This window comes from Pan troglodytes, chromosome 10, assembly GCF_028858775.2.
Source record: "Pan troglodytes isolate AG18354 chromosome 10, NHGRI_mPanTro3-v2.0_pri, whole genome shotgun sequence".
NCBI classification, from domain to species: Eukaryota; Metazoa; Chordata; class Mammalia; order Primates; family Hominidae; genus Pan; species Pan troglodytes.
This window is the reverse complement of record NC_072408.2, coordinates 84740052-84761509: the sequence shown is the minus strand read 5'-3', so window position 1 is coordinate 84761509 and position 21458 is coordinate 84740052. Positions and strand designations below refer to the sequence as shown.

At 34.1% G+C, this 21458-nt stretch overlaps 1 protein-coding gene across 12 annotated transcripts in view; it reads right to left on the bottom strand.

Moving 5' to 3' along the window:
- NAV3 (neuron navigator 3) overlaps positions 1-21458 on the bottom strand; it is an 891873-nt gene that overhangs the window by 228259 nt on the left and 642156 nt on the right. For all 12 annotated transcript variants that reach the window (XM_016923897.4, XM_509234.8, XM_009425884.5 and 9 more), the window contains 2 exons: positions 20348-20420; positions 17952-18135 (listed from right to left, as the gene is read on the bottom strand). In XM_016923897.4, the coding sequence (XP_016779386.3) occupies positions 17952-18135; positions 20348-20420 (257 nt within the window). The remainder of the gene's footprint in view (positions 1-17951; positions 18136-20347; positions 20421-21458) is intronic.

The window sequence follows — 21458 nt, the reverse complement described above, 5'->3', positions numbered from 1 at the left end:
AAATTTGCTTCAACATAATACACATACAGAATTCTATAAATCACCAAAACATAATACCTGAACCTCATATAATGTATCGACTTTATCTCTTTGGATTCTATCAACTTCTTCCATAAAATCTCAGCTGAGGAAGTTGGTATTTGAATTGTTTCAACTTATGCTTATTTATTGTGGTAATTATAAATATTTTTAATTTTCTTATTCATTCTACAAATATTATTATTATTATTTGAGATGGAGTTTTGCTCTGTCGCCCAGGCAGGAGTGCAGTGGCACGATCTCGGCTCACTGCAACCTCCACCTCTCAGGTTCAAGCGATTCTCCTGCCTCAGCCTCCCAAGTAGCTTAGATTATGGGTGCGCGCCACCACACCTGGCTGACTTTTGTATTTTTAGTAGAGATGGGGTTTTACCATGTTGGCTAGACTGGTCTCAAACTCCTGACCTCAAGTGATCCACCCGCCTTGGCCTCCCAAAGTGCTGGGATTACAGGCATGAGCCACCGTGCCCAGCCCTACAAATAATATTTTAACATCTAGTTTTTTTCCAAGTGAGAATCTAGAAAGCCATATCAATTTGCTAAGGAATTTGGTATTTATTCTGATTGCATGGGAGACTACCAAAAAAATTTAATTTCAGAAGAAATACTAATTTCTCAGATTAGATAGATCTTTCCTTAGATATGTAAGAGTGAGGAAGAAATGAGGTTAGGAGATGTTAACAAGGCTGAAAACAGATCAAATAGGAAATCATGGCTAAAATTCAGGCAGGATTTTATATAGGCCTGAATGAAGACAGAGGCACAGGAAATAGAAGTAAATGATTAAAATAGGTTAAAATAGTGGACACAGGAATTGAAAGAAAGGGAAGAATCTAAGACAAATCCTGGGCCTCTAATTTGAGTTGTTCTACGTACAATAAAGTTACACAGAAAGGAGTGTGGGAAAATGAGGTTGAACATCGCTCGTGTAGTGTATGAAAAGAAAATTCCAATTCAATTATGTCTACGTACAAAAAAAAAAGTAGAGAAAGAAATAGAAACCCTGGGAAAATGGATATTCAGAAGTGACTAATCCCACCTTTAGAGTATTGACAGTGAAGAGCCCTCACTGATGTTATTCTAAAGATTCACTTATAAAGTATATAAATACTTTTGGATACTGAATTAATGAATAAATAAGAAAGCAGCTTCACATTCCTAAGGTTTTCAAAGTGGCACATAGACATAGATACTGAGAAACTAAACTTAGTTCAGTGTTCCCCTTATTCTGACAAACATGAAGATTGATTTATACAATTGTCCAATTAATTAATCATTGAAAAGACTTTTATTGACCACCTCCGATGTACTGGCACTGTGTTAGAAAGATTTAATTTGGAAAAATTTGGTTAAAGCGCACAGAGGTTACTGTTTCATTCGGAGAATTATAACCCCTAAAGCCATGTATACTAACTAATATTCTTCATAAAAAGTATAGGCTGGGCGCGGTGGCTCACGCCTGTAATTCCAGCACTTTGGGAGGCCTAGGTGGCTGGATCACGAGGTCAGGAGATTAAGACCATCCTGGCTAACACGTTGAAACCCTGTCTGTACTAAAAATACAAAAAATCAGCTGAACGTGGTGGCATGCGCCAGTAATCCCAGCTACTTGGGAGGCTGAGGCAGGAGAATCGCTTGAACCCAGGAGGTGGAAGTTGCAGTGAGCTGAGATCACACCTCTGCACTCCAGCATGGGTGACAGAGTGAGACTCCATCTCGAAAAAAAAAAAAAACTATAATTTTATATTTAATGGAAATCAAATTCAAATTTGGAAAGAGAAACAAAAGCATTTTGCAGATGTGAATAAATGATAGATGACATTATTTATCTTCTGTGAATTAATATGTTGAAATGCCAGTAGTAAACATCGAATACATTGGTTAATAGCAAGGAATCTACAGCCAGCTGCCCTACCCACATCTCAGCTCAACTGCTTTCTGTGCCTAGTTTCTCATCTGTTAAATGAGGATGACATCTACCTAAAGGTTTTTATGAGGACCAAATTGCAGATCACTTAGAAGAGTGTCTGGTAAAGATAAGTGCTATAACAGGTAAAAAAAAAAAAAAAAAAAAAAAAAAAAAATGCAAACTTGACAGTCTCTGGAGGCACTGTAAATATTCTAATGAATCCTGTGTGAATTTTAGCCACTATTACCCTGCACACCTGCACTTGGAAGTCTTCCTAATACCACATCCCTTGGTTCTCACTTACCACTTTTGATGTTACGTTATTCTTACTTGAAAGCACATAAGCATGGCTCTTTCAGGACAATGGCTGAGCTTTTAACTGTGGCTCTTGGTCTCTCAGTTTAAAATTACTTTGGGACTGTGATTCCTTGAAATCAAATACAATTAGGTCTTATTCTCCTTCAAAATTTTATGGATATTATTCATTATTCTTGTTTCCCAAAGTCAACAACATAAGTCCCACAGGACTTAGCCCAGTAAGAAATCATTAGAAACTGTCCCAATAAGACACCAAAGAACCAGCATTCCCAAAACAACACACACAGGGTGAGCCTTTCAAAACATAAATCTCAACACTGCACAGAATCCAAAAGTGTCTTAAATTCAGGACTTAGTGTTTTGTTTTGTGTTGCAGTGATTAGATGAATATATGTTCAATATAGTTAATTTAATATTTCAACCAGAGTTTTGTATTTCATTTGTATCTAGATTTCAGGAATAATTTGAAAGACAAGAACAAAATGTCTCAGAAGACGAAGTACTTCTCAATAGAAAAACAATTTACACTTAAGAATTTAGCAAAAAGTTACCATAACTCAGTACATTGCAAAACAAAAAGAACATTCTCTCATTCTCCTTGTTTCCTCACTTCACCTGTAATTGTTTGTGGTCCCCAGAGTTTTGTGTTGAGCTCTCCTTTCTTTCCCCTACTTTTATACTTTTTTCCTGAGCTATTTCTTCCATTTCTATTGTTTCAATCAATAAAACATAGCTAAGCTAATGTTCCCAGGTCCATATCTCTGGCTCTGGCTTCTCTCCTAGGCTCCGGAGCCACATACTAGTCACCAAAGTTCCATTAAAATCTTAAACCTACGAAGGCCAAAGCTAAACTTTTTTTCTCTCCGCCTCCTTCCTCCCATCTGTTTCCACTATCATATTATATTTTCTGTCTTACTGAAATACATGATATTTCAATTCATCAATGAAAGTAGAGACGTGATGATTGTCTTTTACCCTTACTTCCAATCAGTAACCAAATTCATTGTTCCAGTCCAACTTTCAGATCTGCAAGCATTAAACTGTTCATTCTCTTGCCACCAGAGCAGGGTCCATCCCTATTCCCCTGCCCAAAGCACATCTTTCTCTACCCTGTCACCAGGGCAATATTTCTAAGTTATAAATAGTCTCATTTTTCCTCTGGTAAAAATTTCTCAAAGCAATTTTACTTTACATTTAGCAAATAAGTCCCAGCTCCTAGGCATAGAGTTCACAACTTCCACAAACTGACCTCTGCCTATTTCTCCAGTCTTCTCTCTCATTATATGCTATGACAATTTTAACACAGGGATACGATAAATTCATTGATCATCCTTCCATTGAGAAGTGAGATCTTTGTGCTATCCACCCATCTCTTAGAGTTTGAGTGGGCTTGAAGCTGCTTTAACCACTAGAGCTACCATGTGAGAAGTATGATACCACTAAAGCTGCCGTGCTGGAGTGGCCGTGTGAATTTCAGTTAAGCTGCTAGACCTGTGAGTGAAGAAGTCATCTTGGAAGTGGATTCTTTAACCACAGATATTCTGTCTCTCACCAGTTTGTGACATCCCCGCCATTCCATCCTTCTCCATTGCATGCCCTGGACATAGTGGAACAAGGACAAGCCATTCTCTTTATGCCTCGTCTGATTCTTTGGCTTACAAAATCCATGAGCATCGTAAAATGGTTGCTGTTTTCTGCCATTAGATTGTGGGATGCTTTTGTAAAGCAGCAATAGATACCCAGAACCCATTTCTACTTTAACTTTCTCCTCAGCCAAATAACTCATTTCCTAAATGTGAAATGGCATTTCCTTCGTCAGTCCCTTCATATGTGCCCTTTCCTCTAACTTTGATCACCGAGCAACTTGTGCTTTGTTGAATTAATTAACATGTCTATTAAGCCATCTGCTTAAATATTTAGGTACTCTATAAGATTGTGGGTGATTTGAAGAGGAACATCACTTTATCTTAGCCACATATCTGATGTATCTCTTGGCTCATGGTGAGGGCCAATTTATTTGTGGAAAGGTCACATATGAACTTTCAAATCACCAGTGGAAAAGAACACACGGCTCTAATGTAACATATAAAGGATCAATAGCAACAAATCATCTTTCATTAAGCCATATGTTATGCATTGACTCTGCCCAAGTAGACAGTGGCTGGTTCATCAAAACATAAAAATCAAGTAGAAAACAGTAATTTTTAAATAGATGTATTTAATACAAAAGTAGTTGAATAAACTATATTTATCAAAGCAAAACAGAATGTAAAGACAATCTTTCACATTACATCAGTTTTTATAACTCTTCATCTATATTAAGAAATTTTATAGAAAATCATTTTAGAATCATCCTTGTTTCTGGCCCTATCTATTTACCCTCAGTCTTGGAGTCACATAAACATATCACAAGAGAAGAAATCCCTATTCAGAATCCGTATATAGTGAGACATGTAGTACTCTTGATTCCCAAAGAAAGAAAAAAGCATGCCTAATTATGATATCACATTTGTTTCTTCTAAAAGCACCATTCACAAGGAAACAAAGAGGAATATAAAGAAACAAAACTCAGAGTATAAAATAAGGCATCTCTTGGGTTTGAGTTTTAGTGGCCAATTTTTACCTCCCAATTTTCTCTTCTATAATACAGTATTATGTTAAAAAGACAGAAATTATTTCCTTTCAAATTCACTGAAAATGGCTTGAGAAAAAAAATCGGGAATAAAGTACCCAAGATATACTATAATTAAATATATTTTTTAAAGTTTTATGCTAAGGAATTTTAGACAGAAGAACAAACTTTAAAGACAGTTAAATACATTCACTAAGGGTTTTTAAGACTGAGACAGATGGAAATAAATTTCTTTATGTGTCCTATGATTGCTTGGGATAGAAATGAAACCATATATTCAGAATTAAGATTTAAAGAGCTCCTTAAACCAAATTCTTTCTTTAGTATAAAGACTTCTTCAGGATCCTTGTGAACTGCTATAAAATGACAACTAACATGCTATTAGCACTAAGAAAGAGAGAGATATTTAGCCACTTCTGCAAATATATCTTTAGTACCTCAAAACTATATGTGGCCCTTAAAAAATATTAAAGGCATTTTGCAAAAAGTGTCCTCACTGCAGAGTATATCATAAAATACGCTCTCCTTTTGCTAAGAGTTCACTGAAAACAGTTATTGCCTAATCCATAAATAAGTCAGAAACAGCTTTTATCCACATGTGTTTCTTTTTAGTAACCGGGTGGCTGAAATATCATCTGAATTGCATTTGGGACAGGTTACTGTGATAACTTATCCTATTAGTGAAATACGGTATGAAAATATGTTATAACCTCTGTCTTATCTTAAATTTCCACAGACAGTTAATAAGGCCACCTGCATGGTCTGCTTTTGTGGGATCTCAAAACAGTAACTAAAGAGGGAGAGGCCTGTGTAAGATATTACAGCATCAAAGTCTCTTGCTCTTTTAGGAATGTCAAACTTCAAGATAAAGGAGAATTCAGGAAATGAGGCTCATATTTCTTTTACAATATCACCATAAATTAGATTTTCCACAATGCTGTTACTTACACATAGCTCAAAGTACTACGCTACAATGCTGTTCTGTGGATGTTTCCCATTTTCAATTTTTAGTTTGGAGTAAAATTACATCTCAATACATTCAGAGCTTCATTCCAAAAGTTCATTTGAATGCAACCACCTTAAAAAAATTGGAACTTGAATACTGGTAGAAAAAGTTATTTTGTCAAACTAAAAATTTAAACTAACTTAGGCAAAGACCACACAGATCAGTGAAAAATCAGATTATTTAATACTTCTAAATACTTAAAAAGCATTGTAGTCATCATAAAACATGTTAAATTATTTCTTAATACATATGTTCAGGAAAATGACTTTTATTACATTTAAAAGATGAATATCTATAAAGTATGTGAAGATTTGTGAGAAAATCTAGTCTATCAAGTCCTTATAATTGGGCTGCTCTCCATTTAATGCAAAGAAAATATAATCATCAATACAATCATAATCAAACCAGCCCAATTGTCCCATAGAACTGATGTTTATGGTTTCTTTTGAATAAACATAGAAATTGACCCCTCCAGTCTTAAAACTTGAGAAACTTACGGTTGTCTTATCTGGGTTTTTTTCTTGGGAAACCAACCATCAGGCAACCCAAATAGTGTCAAGGAACTGAAACTTATCAGATAATTATATCTGGACAATAAGACGCCAGGCCCCTCATCTGTCATGATTGCTTAACTGACCACCTGCTTCCTGTTGACCAACTCCTCTTCCTTATCCCTCCCTCATTCCTGTTTTCCCACACATAGTTACATTTCTTCCTTGCCATATAAACCCCTAATTTTAGTTGGATTTGAGACTGGTATCCCTTCTCCTCAGCTGCAGCACCCAGTTAAAGCCTTTTTCTCTGGCAATACTTGTTCTCTCAGTAAGTGGCTTTCTGTGTAGCACACAGCAGGACCTAGACCAAATCTCTGGCATTTCAGTAACAATATTAGTAAGCAGTGACTGGGGTCACAAAACATCTCTGATGGGTGAGCATTGTTCTAGAGCCTGCCACACAGCAGAAAGAGAAGGCTTTTTTTTTTTTTTTTTTCGTTTCACATCTTATGAGACTCAGAGATCAGTCAGAAAGAGGGAGGCACTTGGGGTGGTCAGAAGTAGAAGCATAGAAAAGGGCACATAAAGAGGTGTATGTTGAAAGTGTGCCCTTGACTAATGGTTAAAGTCTCATAAGCAAGATAAGTTGCTGAAACATGCAAATCCCCTAAATCTAATTCCATGCTCACCAAGTTATCTCCTGATTTTCCATGTAGACTTGGCTACAGAAAAATAATCTAATGATCATTCTGACATAATCATTATAGCTTTTTTATTTTTAGTGTATTTTTTTCTATCTATCTATATCTATCTATCTATATCTATATCTATATATATATCTATATATATATATATATATATATATATATAATTTCAGAGGAGGAATCTCTGTGACCAGGCTGGAATGTAGTGGTGCAATTACGGCTCACTGCAGCCTTGACATCTTAGTTTCAAGCCATCCTCCCACCTCAACCTCCCAAGTAACCAGGACAGCAGGCACACACCACCACTTCTGGCTAACTTTTTTTTTTTTTTTTTTTTTTGTATTGTATTTTTTGTAGAGAGTAGGTCTCACAGTGTTGACCAGGCTGGTCTGGAACTCCTGACCTCAGGTGATCTCCTGCCTTGGCCTCTCAAAGTTCTGGGATTACAGGCATGAGCTACCATGCCCAGACAATTATGATTTTTGAGACAGTTGCACTTTTTATTATGTCAGTAATTTTTCAAATTTGAAATTTGAAAAATTATAAGTAATTTGAAAAATTACTGACTTATAAGGGAAAAAAGGTCCATAATTATTAATATGTTTTCTAGTGAAAACTAACCTCAACTTTTTGAGGCTGAAGCTCTGAATGTATTGAGATGTAATTTTACTCCATATTGAAAATTGTAATGAATAAAGTCAATAGTTATTTTGTTTAATATCTTATTAGACTGAGAGATCAATCAGAAAGACAGGGGCATTTGGGATGGTCAGAAGTAGAAGCATAGAAAAGGGATTATGAAAAGTTAATAGTTACTGACTTTATTAATTATAATTTTAAAAACTTATTCAAAATTATAAATATTGACTTTATTAATCTGCTTTTTTATAAAGACTAACCTCAAAAAATTGAGATGAGGTTAGTTTTTAGTAGAAAACAGATGAATAAATTCAATAGCTATTGACTTTAATAAGTTTTGAAAATTTTTGAAAATTTTTAATAAATTTTAACTTTTTGATGTTAGTCTTTAGTAGAAAAGATTAATAAATAATTTCATATAGTATAAAATGGCAAATGAAATAATTACATATATAATCAGCACTCTATTTGAGAAGAAAGTGGCTCATACATGCCAAATACGTAGTACCTGTGGTTAGAATCAAATTTCTAGTGTTTGATAGAAAATATCTAACTAGGCCGTCAAAATGTCCTGTTATAAAATTTTAAATAAATTAATCACAAATTAGTTATCACGAGTCACAGCTCTATTATAATAACACTTCACATCTTAAAAAATATTTCATAGGACAAATAATGGCTCACCATTGTTTTTATCCACATATTTATGGCAAAAAGTGTGTCTTAAGTTCTTAAATTAAGAGTTAGTCTCATACTTTCAAATGTATTTATATTCTCACAGTTCTTTTGGAAAGATAAAAGACAATTATGATGTTTTTATTTTATACCTAGAAAATCAAGTTTAACTGATTCTGACTTAGTTAAGAAAAGTAAAACTAAGAATTTTTTTTTTTTTTTACAAATAAAACTAAACCAAAACCAAACCAAAACCAACGATCTGAACATAAAAAGCATTTTGAACTATAATAACTGGATAATCCCGGAAAAAAGGCACTGGCATACAGTGATCCTTTGTTTACTTGGACTGATCTCCCCAAACTATCATAAAATGAGCTCTGGCCCTAATTCAAATTATCTACTATTTTATGCATCAATTCAAACAAGTATCAACTTTTACCAGACTTTCAGATTTTCAGATAGGCCTTAACTAGGGAAGAATCAGAGTATATTACTTGATTCTGAAGAGAGAGAGAGAGAGAGAGAGTGTGTGTGTGTGTGTGTGTATCTCCTATCTAAACACTCTTATTGATTTTCAACTTTTGGAATCAACCTATACTAAAAGCATGGAAGAATCAGCTACCTGTACAAAATAGATTAATCATATGAACATTGGTAACAAAAAAAATAAAAGTGCCGATAACAGAGATTGGAAATTGTTAGTGGATGGAGGAGAACCAAACCATAGTTTTAATATCCAGGTTTTACAAAATCGAATACCAAAAGATACTCTACAGGTGATTGAAAAAGAAATAAAGATGTTATTCCATTATATAAAGGTACAAAGTTAACCAATAAAAGAACTAAAGATAGTGGAGTGTAACTATGTTAGTAACACTCCTAGAAAGACCTGCCTATATTTGCTATCTCTTTTTTTAATTGACACATACAAATTGTACATCTCTCTCTGTATTTCCTCCCTCTCATTCTCTTTTGTACAGATTCCAATCAAGTTATCATAGCAACTACTTCACTGAAAGAGCTCTCATCAAAGTCTCCAGTGCAAAAGCGGTAAGTCAGTTCTCAGTCCTCATCCTACTTACATGCAACATTTCATGTAGTTGACATTCTGTAAATAATGGATAGAAACACAAACTCTGTACTAGATTGCCTTGATCCAATATACAGCCTAGTCTCTGTGAAACTATGCAATTTAATTGATCTTTCCATTTTCTGTTTCCTTATGTCAAAATTAATCTTGAGAATACAGTACAGGCCGGGTGTGGTGGCTCACGCCTGTAATCCCAGCACTTTGGGAGGCCGAGGCAGGCAGATCATGAGGTCAAGATCGAGACCATCCTGGCCAACATGGTGAAACCCCGTCTCTACTAAAAATACAAAAATTAGCCAGGTGTGGTGGCGTGTGCCTGTAGTCCCAGCTACTCGGGAGGCTGAGGCAGGAGAATCACTTGAACCCGGGAGGCGGAGGTTGCAGTGAGCCAAGCTGAGATCACGCCTCTGCACTCCAGCCTGGTGACAGAGTAAGACTCCGTCTAAAAAAAAAAAAAAAAAAAAGAAAAAGAAAGAAAGAAAGAAAGAAAGAAAGAAAGAAAGAAAGAAAGAAAGAAAGAAAGAAAGAATACAGTATACACATCATAGGATTGTCGTGAGGATTGAGACAGTAAATGTATGTATAAACTATTTAGAATGGTTCAGAAAGGGCTCCATATAAGTTATGACTATTGATCTGTCTCTCCATTGAACACTTTCTGCACCTGCTTTCCAGGACATCAAGTTCTACTTTTCTTCCTACGTTACAGGCTAACTCTTTTTGGTCTCCTCTATCAGGTCTTGCCATCTCCTTGATCTCTAAATATTGGTAAGCTCCTGATCCAAGGCCTCAGTTCTCTTCATCTATGTACAGATTTTGGTGACTTAATCATGTCTAGCCTCATAGCTTTTTATTGTTGCTATCTGCTTATTTTTCCATGATTTTTATCTATAGGCTCCATCTGTCCCTTAAACCCCAGTTTTGCAATTCCAATGGCCTCCTCAGTATTTTGGATATATCTCATATATATTTCAAAGCTCACATGGCAATAAGTGAATATCTGACCTTCTCCCTACCAAATCTTTCCTCATATTTTTTTCTTCATTTCAGCAAATGGAAACGCCATCTTTCCAACAGCTAATACTACATCGATAACGTACAGTCTCACCTTTATAGCCTCCTTATCCATGCTAGAGTTTCCTTTCTGTTTACCAATTTCATTACAAGTCTATCAGTTTCTTCTGACACTACCTTCAAAACACATTTGGCATTTAAACTTCCTCTCTGCACTTTCAACATGATAGCCCAAGCTTTTTCCATGACTTCTTGCTACCACCTTTTCCCTACTACACTCTATTTTCAACACAGCAGCCAATGTGACCACTTCATTTATGTGCCTGTCTATGTTCCTCATGGCACATAGTATCTTCCCCTCTCTCCAGGAATAAAAGTCAAAGTCTTTACAATGGCAACAGGGCCATACTAATTCTTATGTTTCTTTGAATTATATCCTACTCTTCTTCTGCCTCTTTCCCTCTGATCCAGCGCAACTGGGATAGATGTTTTCTCTTCTTGAAGAAAAGCAGACAGGCTCTTAATTCAAGGTCTAAGAGCATTTCTTCTCTCAGCCTGAAACACTGCCCTGAGATATTCACCGACAACATTCTGTCATTTTCTTTGTTTAGTCTCATCATCTGAATGAGGACTTTCCTCGGTCCTCATTAAATTTAAATTAGCAAAAAATTGTTCCCACACATCTGATTTGCCCTTTTCTGATTTATTTTTCTCCGTCATCAGCTGTCAAATTACTGGTAAATATTTTAATTAATTTTGTGTTATCTCCAATTACTAGAATGAAAGCTTCAAGAAAGCAAAGATTTTTTAATCTCTTTTGTCTTCTGCATATCTCCAGTGACTAGAAGATTGTCTAGAACATACTACGTGCTTAATAAAAGTTTGTAGAATCAATTAATGAGGGTGTAGAGAAGTGTGAATCCAATGAAAATGGTCAAATTGATGAATAGAAACTAGTGGTAGGAGCATTCTATTTAGCTATATGGAAGTAACTAATTAAAAAAATCTAAACTAATTAAAGGGGTTATTCTGCTGATTTAGACTGGGCATACAAAGGACTGAGCATTATTAAGCTATTTTATTGGAAATATTATTACTTTAAATTATTTTCATATATTTAATTAAACTTAGTGGAATGGGCAGACTTGATTAGAGAAAGAGAGAAAAGGGAGAACAGTAATGAGGTTGACTTAAGGTTTTTAATGTGGGTCAACGTATTTTATTACACATGTGATATGATCTTCAAGTGAAAGAAGGGAAGATGGAAATAGCTGGTTTGAGTGTCTATTATATGCTGTGTTATGCTAAGTAAGCATTTTATACATAAACCATTTCATCTGGTCTCTTCAAAACCCTTATGAGAAAGTTGACACCATTCCAATATTAGAGGAAGAACACTGGAATTTGAGCAGGATAAAATCACTTGACCATGCCACTGCGCTGGGAATTGGCAAGCAGGACTCCAACCCATACTTGCTTGACTCTGAAATAACCAATATAGCAAGATGTTTAATCTTTACCCACATAAAATACATCCAAGAATACTGACATAGCATCTGGGAATGATGGCTCAGGCCTATAATCCCAGCACTTTGGGAGGCTGAGGCGGGCAGATCATCTGAGGCTAGGAGCTTGAGACCACCATGGCCAACATGGTGAAACCATGTCTCCACAAAAAATACAAAAAAATAATAATAATAAACAGCTGGCCGTGGTGGTGGGCACCTGTAATCCCAGCTACTAGGGAGGCTGAGGCAGGAAAATGGCTTGAACTCGGGAGGCAGAGTTTGCAGTGAGCTGATACTGAGCCACTGCACTCCAGCCTGGGTGACAGAGCAAGATTCTATCTCAAAACAAAACAACAAAAATACTGATATAGATAAAATCTTATTTTATATTACATATATTTAAATTTTTAAAAATTGATTACTGGGTTAATCAAGTCTTTATCACTCCAAATATAGCCAAATATTTTCTTGTAATGAATTTAAGAAACTTAAAATCTGAGTCCCACCTTTACTATAATATAATCTTCATCTATAACAACCGAAACACCAGTGTTAGAACATAACAAAAGTGTGTGCACGTGCACACACAAACTTTCTCTTAATATTACATACTCTTGGTTTCCAAATGCAGTCAGTTAAGAATAACTTCTTTCTCTTCAATTATTTCTCTCTAGAGATAAAAAAATCCTGCTTTAAGTAATGATTTTATAAATATCCCTCTTCTTTTCTGTTTTTGTTTTATTTAAAGTTTAATCGATTAACTGACTTTTTTTTAAAGAGCACACTATGGCCACAACACAGAACTGAGTTAGGCAACTAATTGAAGCCAGGTTCACAAGGGCTTAAATTACTAAAGCCTTCTTGTCATCTTAAATTAAACTTCCTTATATACTTCTCAAGATTTATAACCTTTGGCCAAAAAGCTGTAAACTGTCCCAGTTTCAGAGTGAATCTCCCAGAAGGAAATAATGTTTCCTGGAAAAGATACCCTGGAAGGCAAATGTCCTCTATGGTAAGAGGGTTCCAAAAGCAATGTGTGTGGTAGGGGTCACGGGAACCTTGGAAAGGGGCTGCAAGGGAACAGACAAGCCGTTCAGAAAACATGTACCCGGGGATTTCACAGTTTAACTTGTGAATCCTGTAGGAGCACATTCATCTTAACTGAAAGTGGACACATTCTTGATTTGCTCCTATAAAATCAAAAGCAAAAGGGCATATGATCATCTGCAGAGATCATAAACTTTCAAGTTCCCAATATATATTTTTTTAATTCAGAAAGATTTATCACCACTGGTTTTGCCACCTCTATCATCTATCTATGTAATCTCTTACCTCTACTTTCACATTCAATTTTCTTCTTTTTACATGTTTTAATTGTATACTACATAAACTATTCATGTGATTTAATAACCACTATCTGTGAGTTGGTAAAATTCATCAACTATTTGATAACAGGAAGGAAAATCATTTAATAATCTGTTCAAAAATTAAGATAAAAGTATGTATTTTAAGAAAAATCATGTCTTTTAAAAAAGCTTTTAGCAAATAAAAAAATTTATCTTTTACATGTACTATCATCCTAACACCTTGTATATAACCAGGTCAGTACATAAGAAAAATTAAATTTCATTTTATTTTTTTTTTACTGTAATGTTTTTCCAGGTATTCTTAGGAAAATCATGCATTCATTTACTGAGTGTTGTTGTCTGGTATGTGCTAGGTACTGCTTAGGGTTGAAATAGAATTTTCTTTTAGCTTTCCTGCCAACTAGAACTCTAATTGTCAAAATGCAACATATGAAAAAGTAAGGTCCACAGAAATAGCCTAGGATGAAAATGAATTTTATGAATTTTAAAATTATAGGATTTATTTTTACATTGTTTCTTAGAATAAGAAATAGGATTTCCTTCATCTCCCAATGAATACCTGTGGAAAATAACTATGATACCAACATTTATATATGATTTTTTTTAGCATTTTATATTAAAACACTTCTCATATTTCCCCTCTTGGCTGGAGAGAAGAATTTTTATCTACCATTTTCAAAATAAAAAGAAAATTAAGAAATACAGAATGAACTAGTTTTATTTCATATATTAAATAAATGCAAATAAGATGCTTAATATTTTGGAATATAGCAATATATTGAATCTTTACCCACATAAAGTCCATCAAAAAAATACTGACATAGATAAAATCTAATTTTCATATCAAATATATTTAAATTTTAAAGAATTGATTACTTGGTTAATCAAGTCTTTATCACTCCAAATAAGCCAAATAATACCCTGTAATGAATTTAAGAAACTTAAAATCTGAATCCCACCTTTACTTTAATACAGATCCAGGTCCTGGCAGTCTGATTCCTGAGGTAAACTCTTAATAATTAGAGCTCTAGGTGCCACTTGAGCAGGACACACATGCATGCACACTTGTGCACACACACACACTCAAGCTCACATATAGCACATGACCCATGCACCTATAGATACATACACTCAAAGGTGGAGAGGGAGCTGAGAGAGCAGGAGAGCAGAATTTCTTACTCTATTCTTTCCTCTTGGTCCATGTTTTATTTTTTCTCCTGTATATTTCACTTGTTAACCTTTAAATCCAAATTTCTGTTTAAATGAAAGCTATTCAACTTCAGGAAAAACATCTGGAGTTTTTTTCAAAATAGCAAAATCAAATTAAAAATTATTAATGTATAAAATAAATGTTGTGGAAATATGTAGAATTATGCCAATTTACTTTAAACAAAGAGAATAAAACAGAAACACTTTCACTGAACTGAAACAATGTGCCCTAAGAAATGTTTATTAGTCTACAGAGAAAAATATAAGAACATTTTCTGGCCAAATACCCAGAAAAGTATAGCAAGTTGACATTTAAACTATTTACTTGGAAAGAACTTTGAAATCAATAAAAAGACATCATAAATCATGATTTATGACTCACACCTCCAGCAAATGAAGATAAATTTGTCACTAGGAATTTTTCTGCATTAATTATCTTGGTTCTAACCCATAGATACTACATTATGTTCCTATGTATATTATCATTGTGGCCTTTTGAAAAATGCTTTAAAATATTGATTGCTACAGGTAAGTCCACATAAATTCTAATTTACATATTAATGTGATACACTAAATCTATATAAATAAAAATAAGTATTAATGTCTTAAATATCATATCCTTTAAACCATGTAAAAATTCTCTAAAAGTAAGACTAATGAAAGTAAGACTTGAACTCTTCTATATTCGGGTTCTGAATACTACTTTTATTAAAGCTGTTACTCTATAAACATTTATTAAATTATATATCAATTCAAAAAGTAATTAAATCCAATTTAGCAGAGAAAATTTTGCTAAAAGTCTACCACAGCCTTAAAGGCTTTAAAGGACACTGTTGAAAAGAATACTTTTCATAAACTTGTAATGAAAAATCGAGACATCCTTCCACAAAAGAGTATAAAAACCATGAGTATTATACATGGCTTTATATTTTAAACTACCCCATAGTTTCACAACAGCCATGTATATCCAGCAAGAAGAATAGGAAAATAAACAATTTCCTAAAAGGGTCATAACTACCAAGAAATTCTGGGCAAGAAATTCTAGACAATAAATTTCACATGGAAGATACAGAAAAAGAGTGAGGTAAAGCAATGTCAAATGATATTCCGTATCACTTCCAGAGTCAACATGCTTTACGTAAAATAATTTTATTTTCTTTATTTTTTCAGCTACTATTCTTGTGTCTTCTTTATTTAAATTGCTTAAACCAAACTCTAGTAAATATTATTTCTGGCACTTTTCAGAATCCATCTCTTTGTTGCAAACATCCACACAAAAAATAATAACACATAAAACATGATGTCATCCACTTTGTTCTTCTATATGCTTACGAACATCCAAGAAACTTAGCCTATAGAGATTTATTTTCCACTATGAGTCTTGTACAATCTCACTTGATATAACCAAAAGCCAAGATGAGCTTAAAGAACAGTCAAATATCTGCATTATTTTATAATAAAAAATATCCCCCATCACTTCATAAGCTTTATATTTTATGCTATGTTTTTAGTAAAACTATAGCTTTTTTAAAATTTATTTAAAAATTCACTGATGAGTGAAAATCTTCCAAAGGGAACCAAATTTACATGGTTGTATAGAGAAATAAATATTGTTTATTATGGAGTAACAAACAAGGTCCATATGAGGGTTGGTTGGTAGATGAAAGAGAGGTGATTTCTGAACAGTTGAACAACTGACTGTAAGTGGGAGGTGGTCCATAAATGTAGCTTGGAACATTATTTTAATTGTTTGAGTCATTTCTAATCACCAAACTCAAGGTTAACTGAATGTTAGTAGGTTTCAAGCTTGACTTCTAAGGTGGACAAAGTTAAATATTTACATTTGTTGACAAGTGTTTATATTTTCAAAGACGATGAAAGGGATTTTCATATCCTCTCTCCTCAAGAAAAATAATCATAACTATTTATGTAATAGAGCTAACTAACCAATACCCCAGTCATTGTTCAGGAACAAATATAGTAGCTTGTATGAAAGTTGTTAAGTGAAACTTCATTCTGTGATCATTTATTTTGATATGTAAACTATGTTAGACTATAGTCTAAGTTATTCCTTCAAATACTAGTCTAGTTGTTGCTATGTAGATATTTTAAGGATGTAATAAAAGTCTATAATCAATTGACTTTCAGTAAAGTTTACTTTAGATAATCTGGGTGATCTTGATTCAACTAGTTGAAAGAAAGTTCTTTTGTTTGTTTGTTTGTTTACTTTAGACGGAGTCTCGCTCTGTCACCCAGGCTGGATCTTGGCTCACCGCAACCTCTGCCTCCCTGGTTCAAGCAATTCTCTGCCTCAGCCTCCAGAGTAGCTGGGATTACACGCGCCTGTCACCACACCTGGCTGCTTTTTGTATTTTTCATAGAGATGGGGTTTCACCATCTTGGCCAGGCTGGTCTTGAACTCCTGACCTTGTGATACATCCACCTCGGCCTCCCAAAGTGCTGGGAATACAGGCTTGAGCCATCGTGCCTGGCCGAAAGTTTGGCTTTTCAAAAGCAGAACTGAGGCTTCCTTCAGAGGAGAAATTCTACCTGCGTACTGCAATTTCAACTCATGATGAGATTTCTAGCCTGCCCTCCCAGCTGGGCTGCCCTTCAGATTTCATACTTGCCTAACCAGTATGCTCAATCATGCTAAACCAATTCTTTACAATAAATCTCTTGTTATATATCATTTACTTGCTTGACTCCTCTAGTTGAACACTGACTGATATAATTCTATATTGGAAAAAAATAATAATAATGGAAGAGAAAAGGAAGTTGCCATGATTTGGGAGCACTCCACCAGGCTGTGTCTACATATGCCAAAAGACTCAAGCCAGACAAATAATACATGTATGTGCATACACACATACACACACACACTCATGCACACACACACACACATCAAAAACACTATGTTCCCAAACTTCAAACTCCTATGTTTAACAGACCTGAAATTTCTGACAGACTTAATTAATCAAAAATATCAATGAAAGATAACTACACGACAGGAGACTAGGACTCAATAGCACATTCTAAATACTAAAGTCACTTGTAGAAGAAAGTAGCCATGCCACATTACTTACACCAAAGACATTTCACACTGTGATACAGAACAACAATCTTTAGAAAACAAACAAAATACATCACCCAAAAGATGATAGATGTTGCTTGTCCAAGCAAAACAAGAGTGGTTTTAGTTTCTATTACACAAGTCAAATAATCCCATCACACTGATACAAGTACATGAGTATGTTTTTCAAACTTATGGACAATAATTTGTTAAAAACAAGTTGTATCTACACAAACTAATTAGAAACACATTCCCTACTTCCTTTCCTTACCTGGACTGCATATCTTGTTGGGTTTTGGCCTGACTGGCTTCCGATGGAGGGGAAGCGTGAGTAACTCGCTGCTGAAGTTCCACCAAGGACTGATAGTACTGTTGTTGATGGTGTTGTTGCTGCTTGTAGCGAGATAAACTGAAAAACAGCCCTAGAATGGCTTTTAAGTTTCCATTTCTTATTTCTGTATGAAATGAAAAATATAAAAAAAGAATCATATGTATTCAATGTCCTTTTTAACAAATTCTAGATGCAATTCTCTTGAAATAAATCTATGAAGATAGAGATACAACTTAATTCACTCAGTCACAGTTGAATCACAAACAAACCTGAATTTCTGAAACATGTTAACATTTCCAAATAACTTGGAATTTCAGGGAGAGAATAAAAGGATAGAGGGTAAAAAGAACAAAGCACACTCAGAAGTGATATTCTTTGCTGACCTTGAACTACAATTTTTCTCGAGTTAGCTGCTTCTTAGAAATAAATGAGCTCTCTCTTGTGCTAACCATTTGATTTAGCATGTTGATTCCCTCACAAATATACACAGCTGTTGCCAACATAGCAGTGGCTACGAACTGGAGAAAGAAAGCCACTTAAATGTTGGTTGTCCTGCATTTATAAATATTGATGATGTGGGTGCACCTCCTAATACCAACTGGATTTGTTGCAATCAACTTTCTTTCTAAATCACCCACTCACCAACTCATTTATACATATTTATGTATGTATATATCCTCCAAGTATATATCCATATATATCAAAATATATGTGTAGGTATATCTTCCAAAAGCAGACATATCAATTTTAATGTTCCAATTTTTTTATTTTTAATTTATGCTATATATTAATAAATAAGGAGGATTAGCTTACATCAGATAACATAATTGAATAAGCAGAAATCCTTGTTCTAACAGATGAAGTTCCTGTGTAAGAGTTTCAAATATTGAATATAAAAACTCAATTCACAATGTAGGGTACACATAAGCCTACATTTTTCTCCTGTAGTTATAACTTAAAAAAATAGGAAAAGAGAAGGAAGTAAAGCTTGAAAATAAGCTACACAATCTGTAATCATATTTTAAATAAAACTTGCTGTTGGCAATAAAATGCATCCTCCTCTGAGATTAAGGTTTTATGTCCCCTTTTGGAGTTTAGGAAAATTAACCAACTCTTTGGATTTCTTGCTCTCTGATGGTTTATCATATAACTCAAACTATGCAGTAAAATAATTAATATAAAATGACCCTCTGGGTTGTTCTATTTTTCCCCCAAACATTTCTCATAGTTTTCGTCATATTGAAGAGTTGGCTTCATCAATCTGAGGCTACAGTGAGAGAGTTAATTTTCTCCTATAAACCTGAAAGATTTTGTTTAAAGAGTCTTTAAAAAATTATTGTTTTATTATTTTGCATGTTTAACTAATTTAGAGAGTAAATTTTGAGCATTCATATATATTTTAAAGATGAATGAAAATCAATAGGCTGATATTAATAAAGGTTTTCATAAGGAAGAGACATAAAAAGTGAATAAATGGCAGCATTTCTAGCCTGTAACTACTTAGCAACATATTATCCTGGGGAATTTTACTCAAATGTTATTCTAAGTTACAGAACTACCAGTTAGGTTTGAACCTAAGCTTCTTGGTCATTAAATGTGTAATTTAATTATATATCATAACATGCAAATATAAAAAATTTAAATATCAGTGTTCTCAAGTATGGCAAATTTTATCTTAAGTGTAGCAAGCTTTTGCAAACTTTTGCCACCTTTATAAGTGAAAGTAAAATAAACTCAGAAAAAAGATCAATGTCAAAATTTGTTCAAGTTTTCCCCATTTTGCTATCTTTCAATTTTAGTGATGATCTTTTGAATCTTTAATGATTTAAAACATTTATATGTAAGAGTGATTAACGCTGTTAGTTCTAATTATTTAAGACTTCATACTGACTTAAACTTACCAACTATTTTGACTATTTCTACCAACTTGAATATATTATAGAAATGTTATTGATAAAATAATATTTTAAGGCTTAATTAAAATATTTTACCTGTATTTATGTCCATCCAACATTTATCTAATTATCTATTCATCTACTTAAGAAATCCAATTATACTATAAACTAGTAATAACATAAAGATATTTTTTTGATTCACTCCTCTCCCATATAGTTGGTTATGAAAAGAACAGTTCTGGCAAAATATGGAAAACATTTAAATACTTAAAGCACATATTAATAACCATTATGTTTATGTTTCGGTTGTCTTGAAGACTTCACCAATTTCCTTTATCATATTAAGGAGACGTATACTCCAATGTTACATTTCTTACATTATAAAAAATAATTTAAAAACATTGATGCCATTTGTGACAATTCAGTCATTCTTTTTCTTACCTTCAGCAGATAGACCTTGAACATTTACCCCTCTGGCTGCTAGAAAACTAAGGCAGACATCAACATTTTCAATCTGCAACATGAAAAGCAGTGAAAAAGCAACTTAGAGGATTATATTTTAACAAATACATGTGCCAAAATGAAACCAGAAAGAACGATAAAGAATGAATAGTTTACATTCATTTCATACTAGAAGTCTTAACCAGAGTTTAACTAGAATTATTTTGGCTAATTGCAGAATGAATATAAAGCTTTCATTGTACAGCTGGTACTTACAAACAATTCATAAAGGCCTGATAAAGAATGGCATTCTTGCAGATTAGCAACCCACCTACTTAACATAAAACTGGATCTTGTATTTTGCAAATAAGTCCCAGTGAAAGCATCCATACAGACTGAGATTGTTGCATATGTGAGTCTTAGAATGTTAGGATGTGGGTAATTTAGATTCAACCAGCAGTATTTGTCAAGTACGTCAAAAGATAGATAGATGGAGACAGGTTTGAAACAACATGAAAATGAAGCATATTTTCATCCTAAACATAGCAAATACTTATTTTAAAAATTATATTTGTATTTCTAGAGGTGAATAATCTGCTGATTAAATATAGGTATTTTGTTTGATATTTTAAAAGGGTGATTCCCATGGCAATTTTTGTTTTTTTGTTTGTGTTTTTGATTTTGAGACAGAATGTTGCTCCGTCACACAGGCTGGAGTGCAGTGGCGCGATCTTGGCTCACTGCAACCTCCCTCTCTCGGGTTCAAGCAATTCTCCGGCCTCACTCTCCCAAGTAGCTGGGACTACAGGCGCACGCCACCATGCCCGGCTAATTTTTTATATTTTTATAGAGAGGGGTTTTGCCATGTTGGCCAGACTGGTCTCGAACCACTGACCTCAAGTGATCCACCCGCCTTGGCCTCCCAAAGTTTTAGGATTACAGGCATGAGCCACCATGCCAGGCCCCATGGATTTTAAATGATTGGTTTCAATATGATTACCAGTTTATATTCATTTAGGGTGAGAAGCAAAAAAATAAAAAAATAAAAATTTGATCATGACATTATATAGCAGTGACACAGCTAAGATTCGTAAGAGCATAGAAAGCTAAA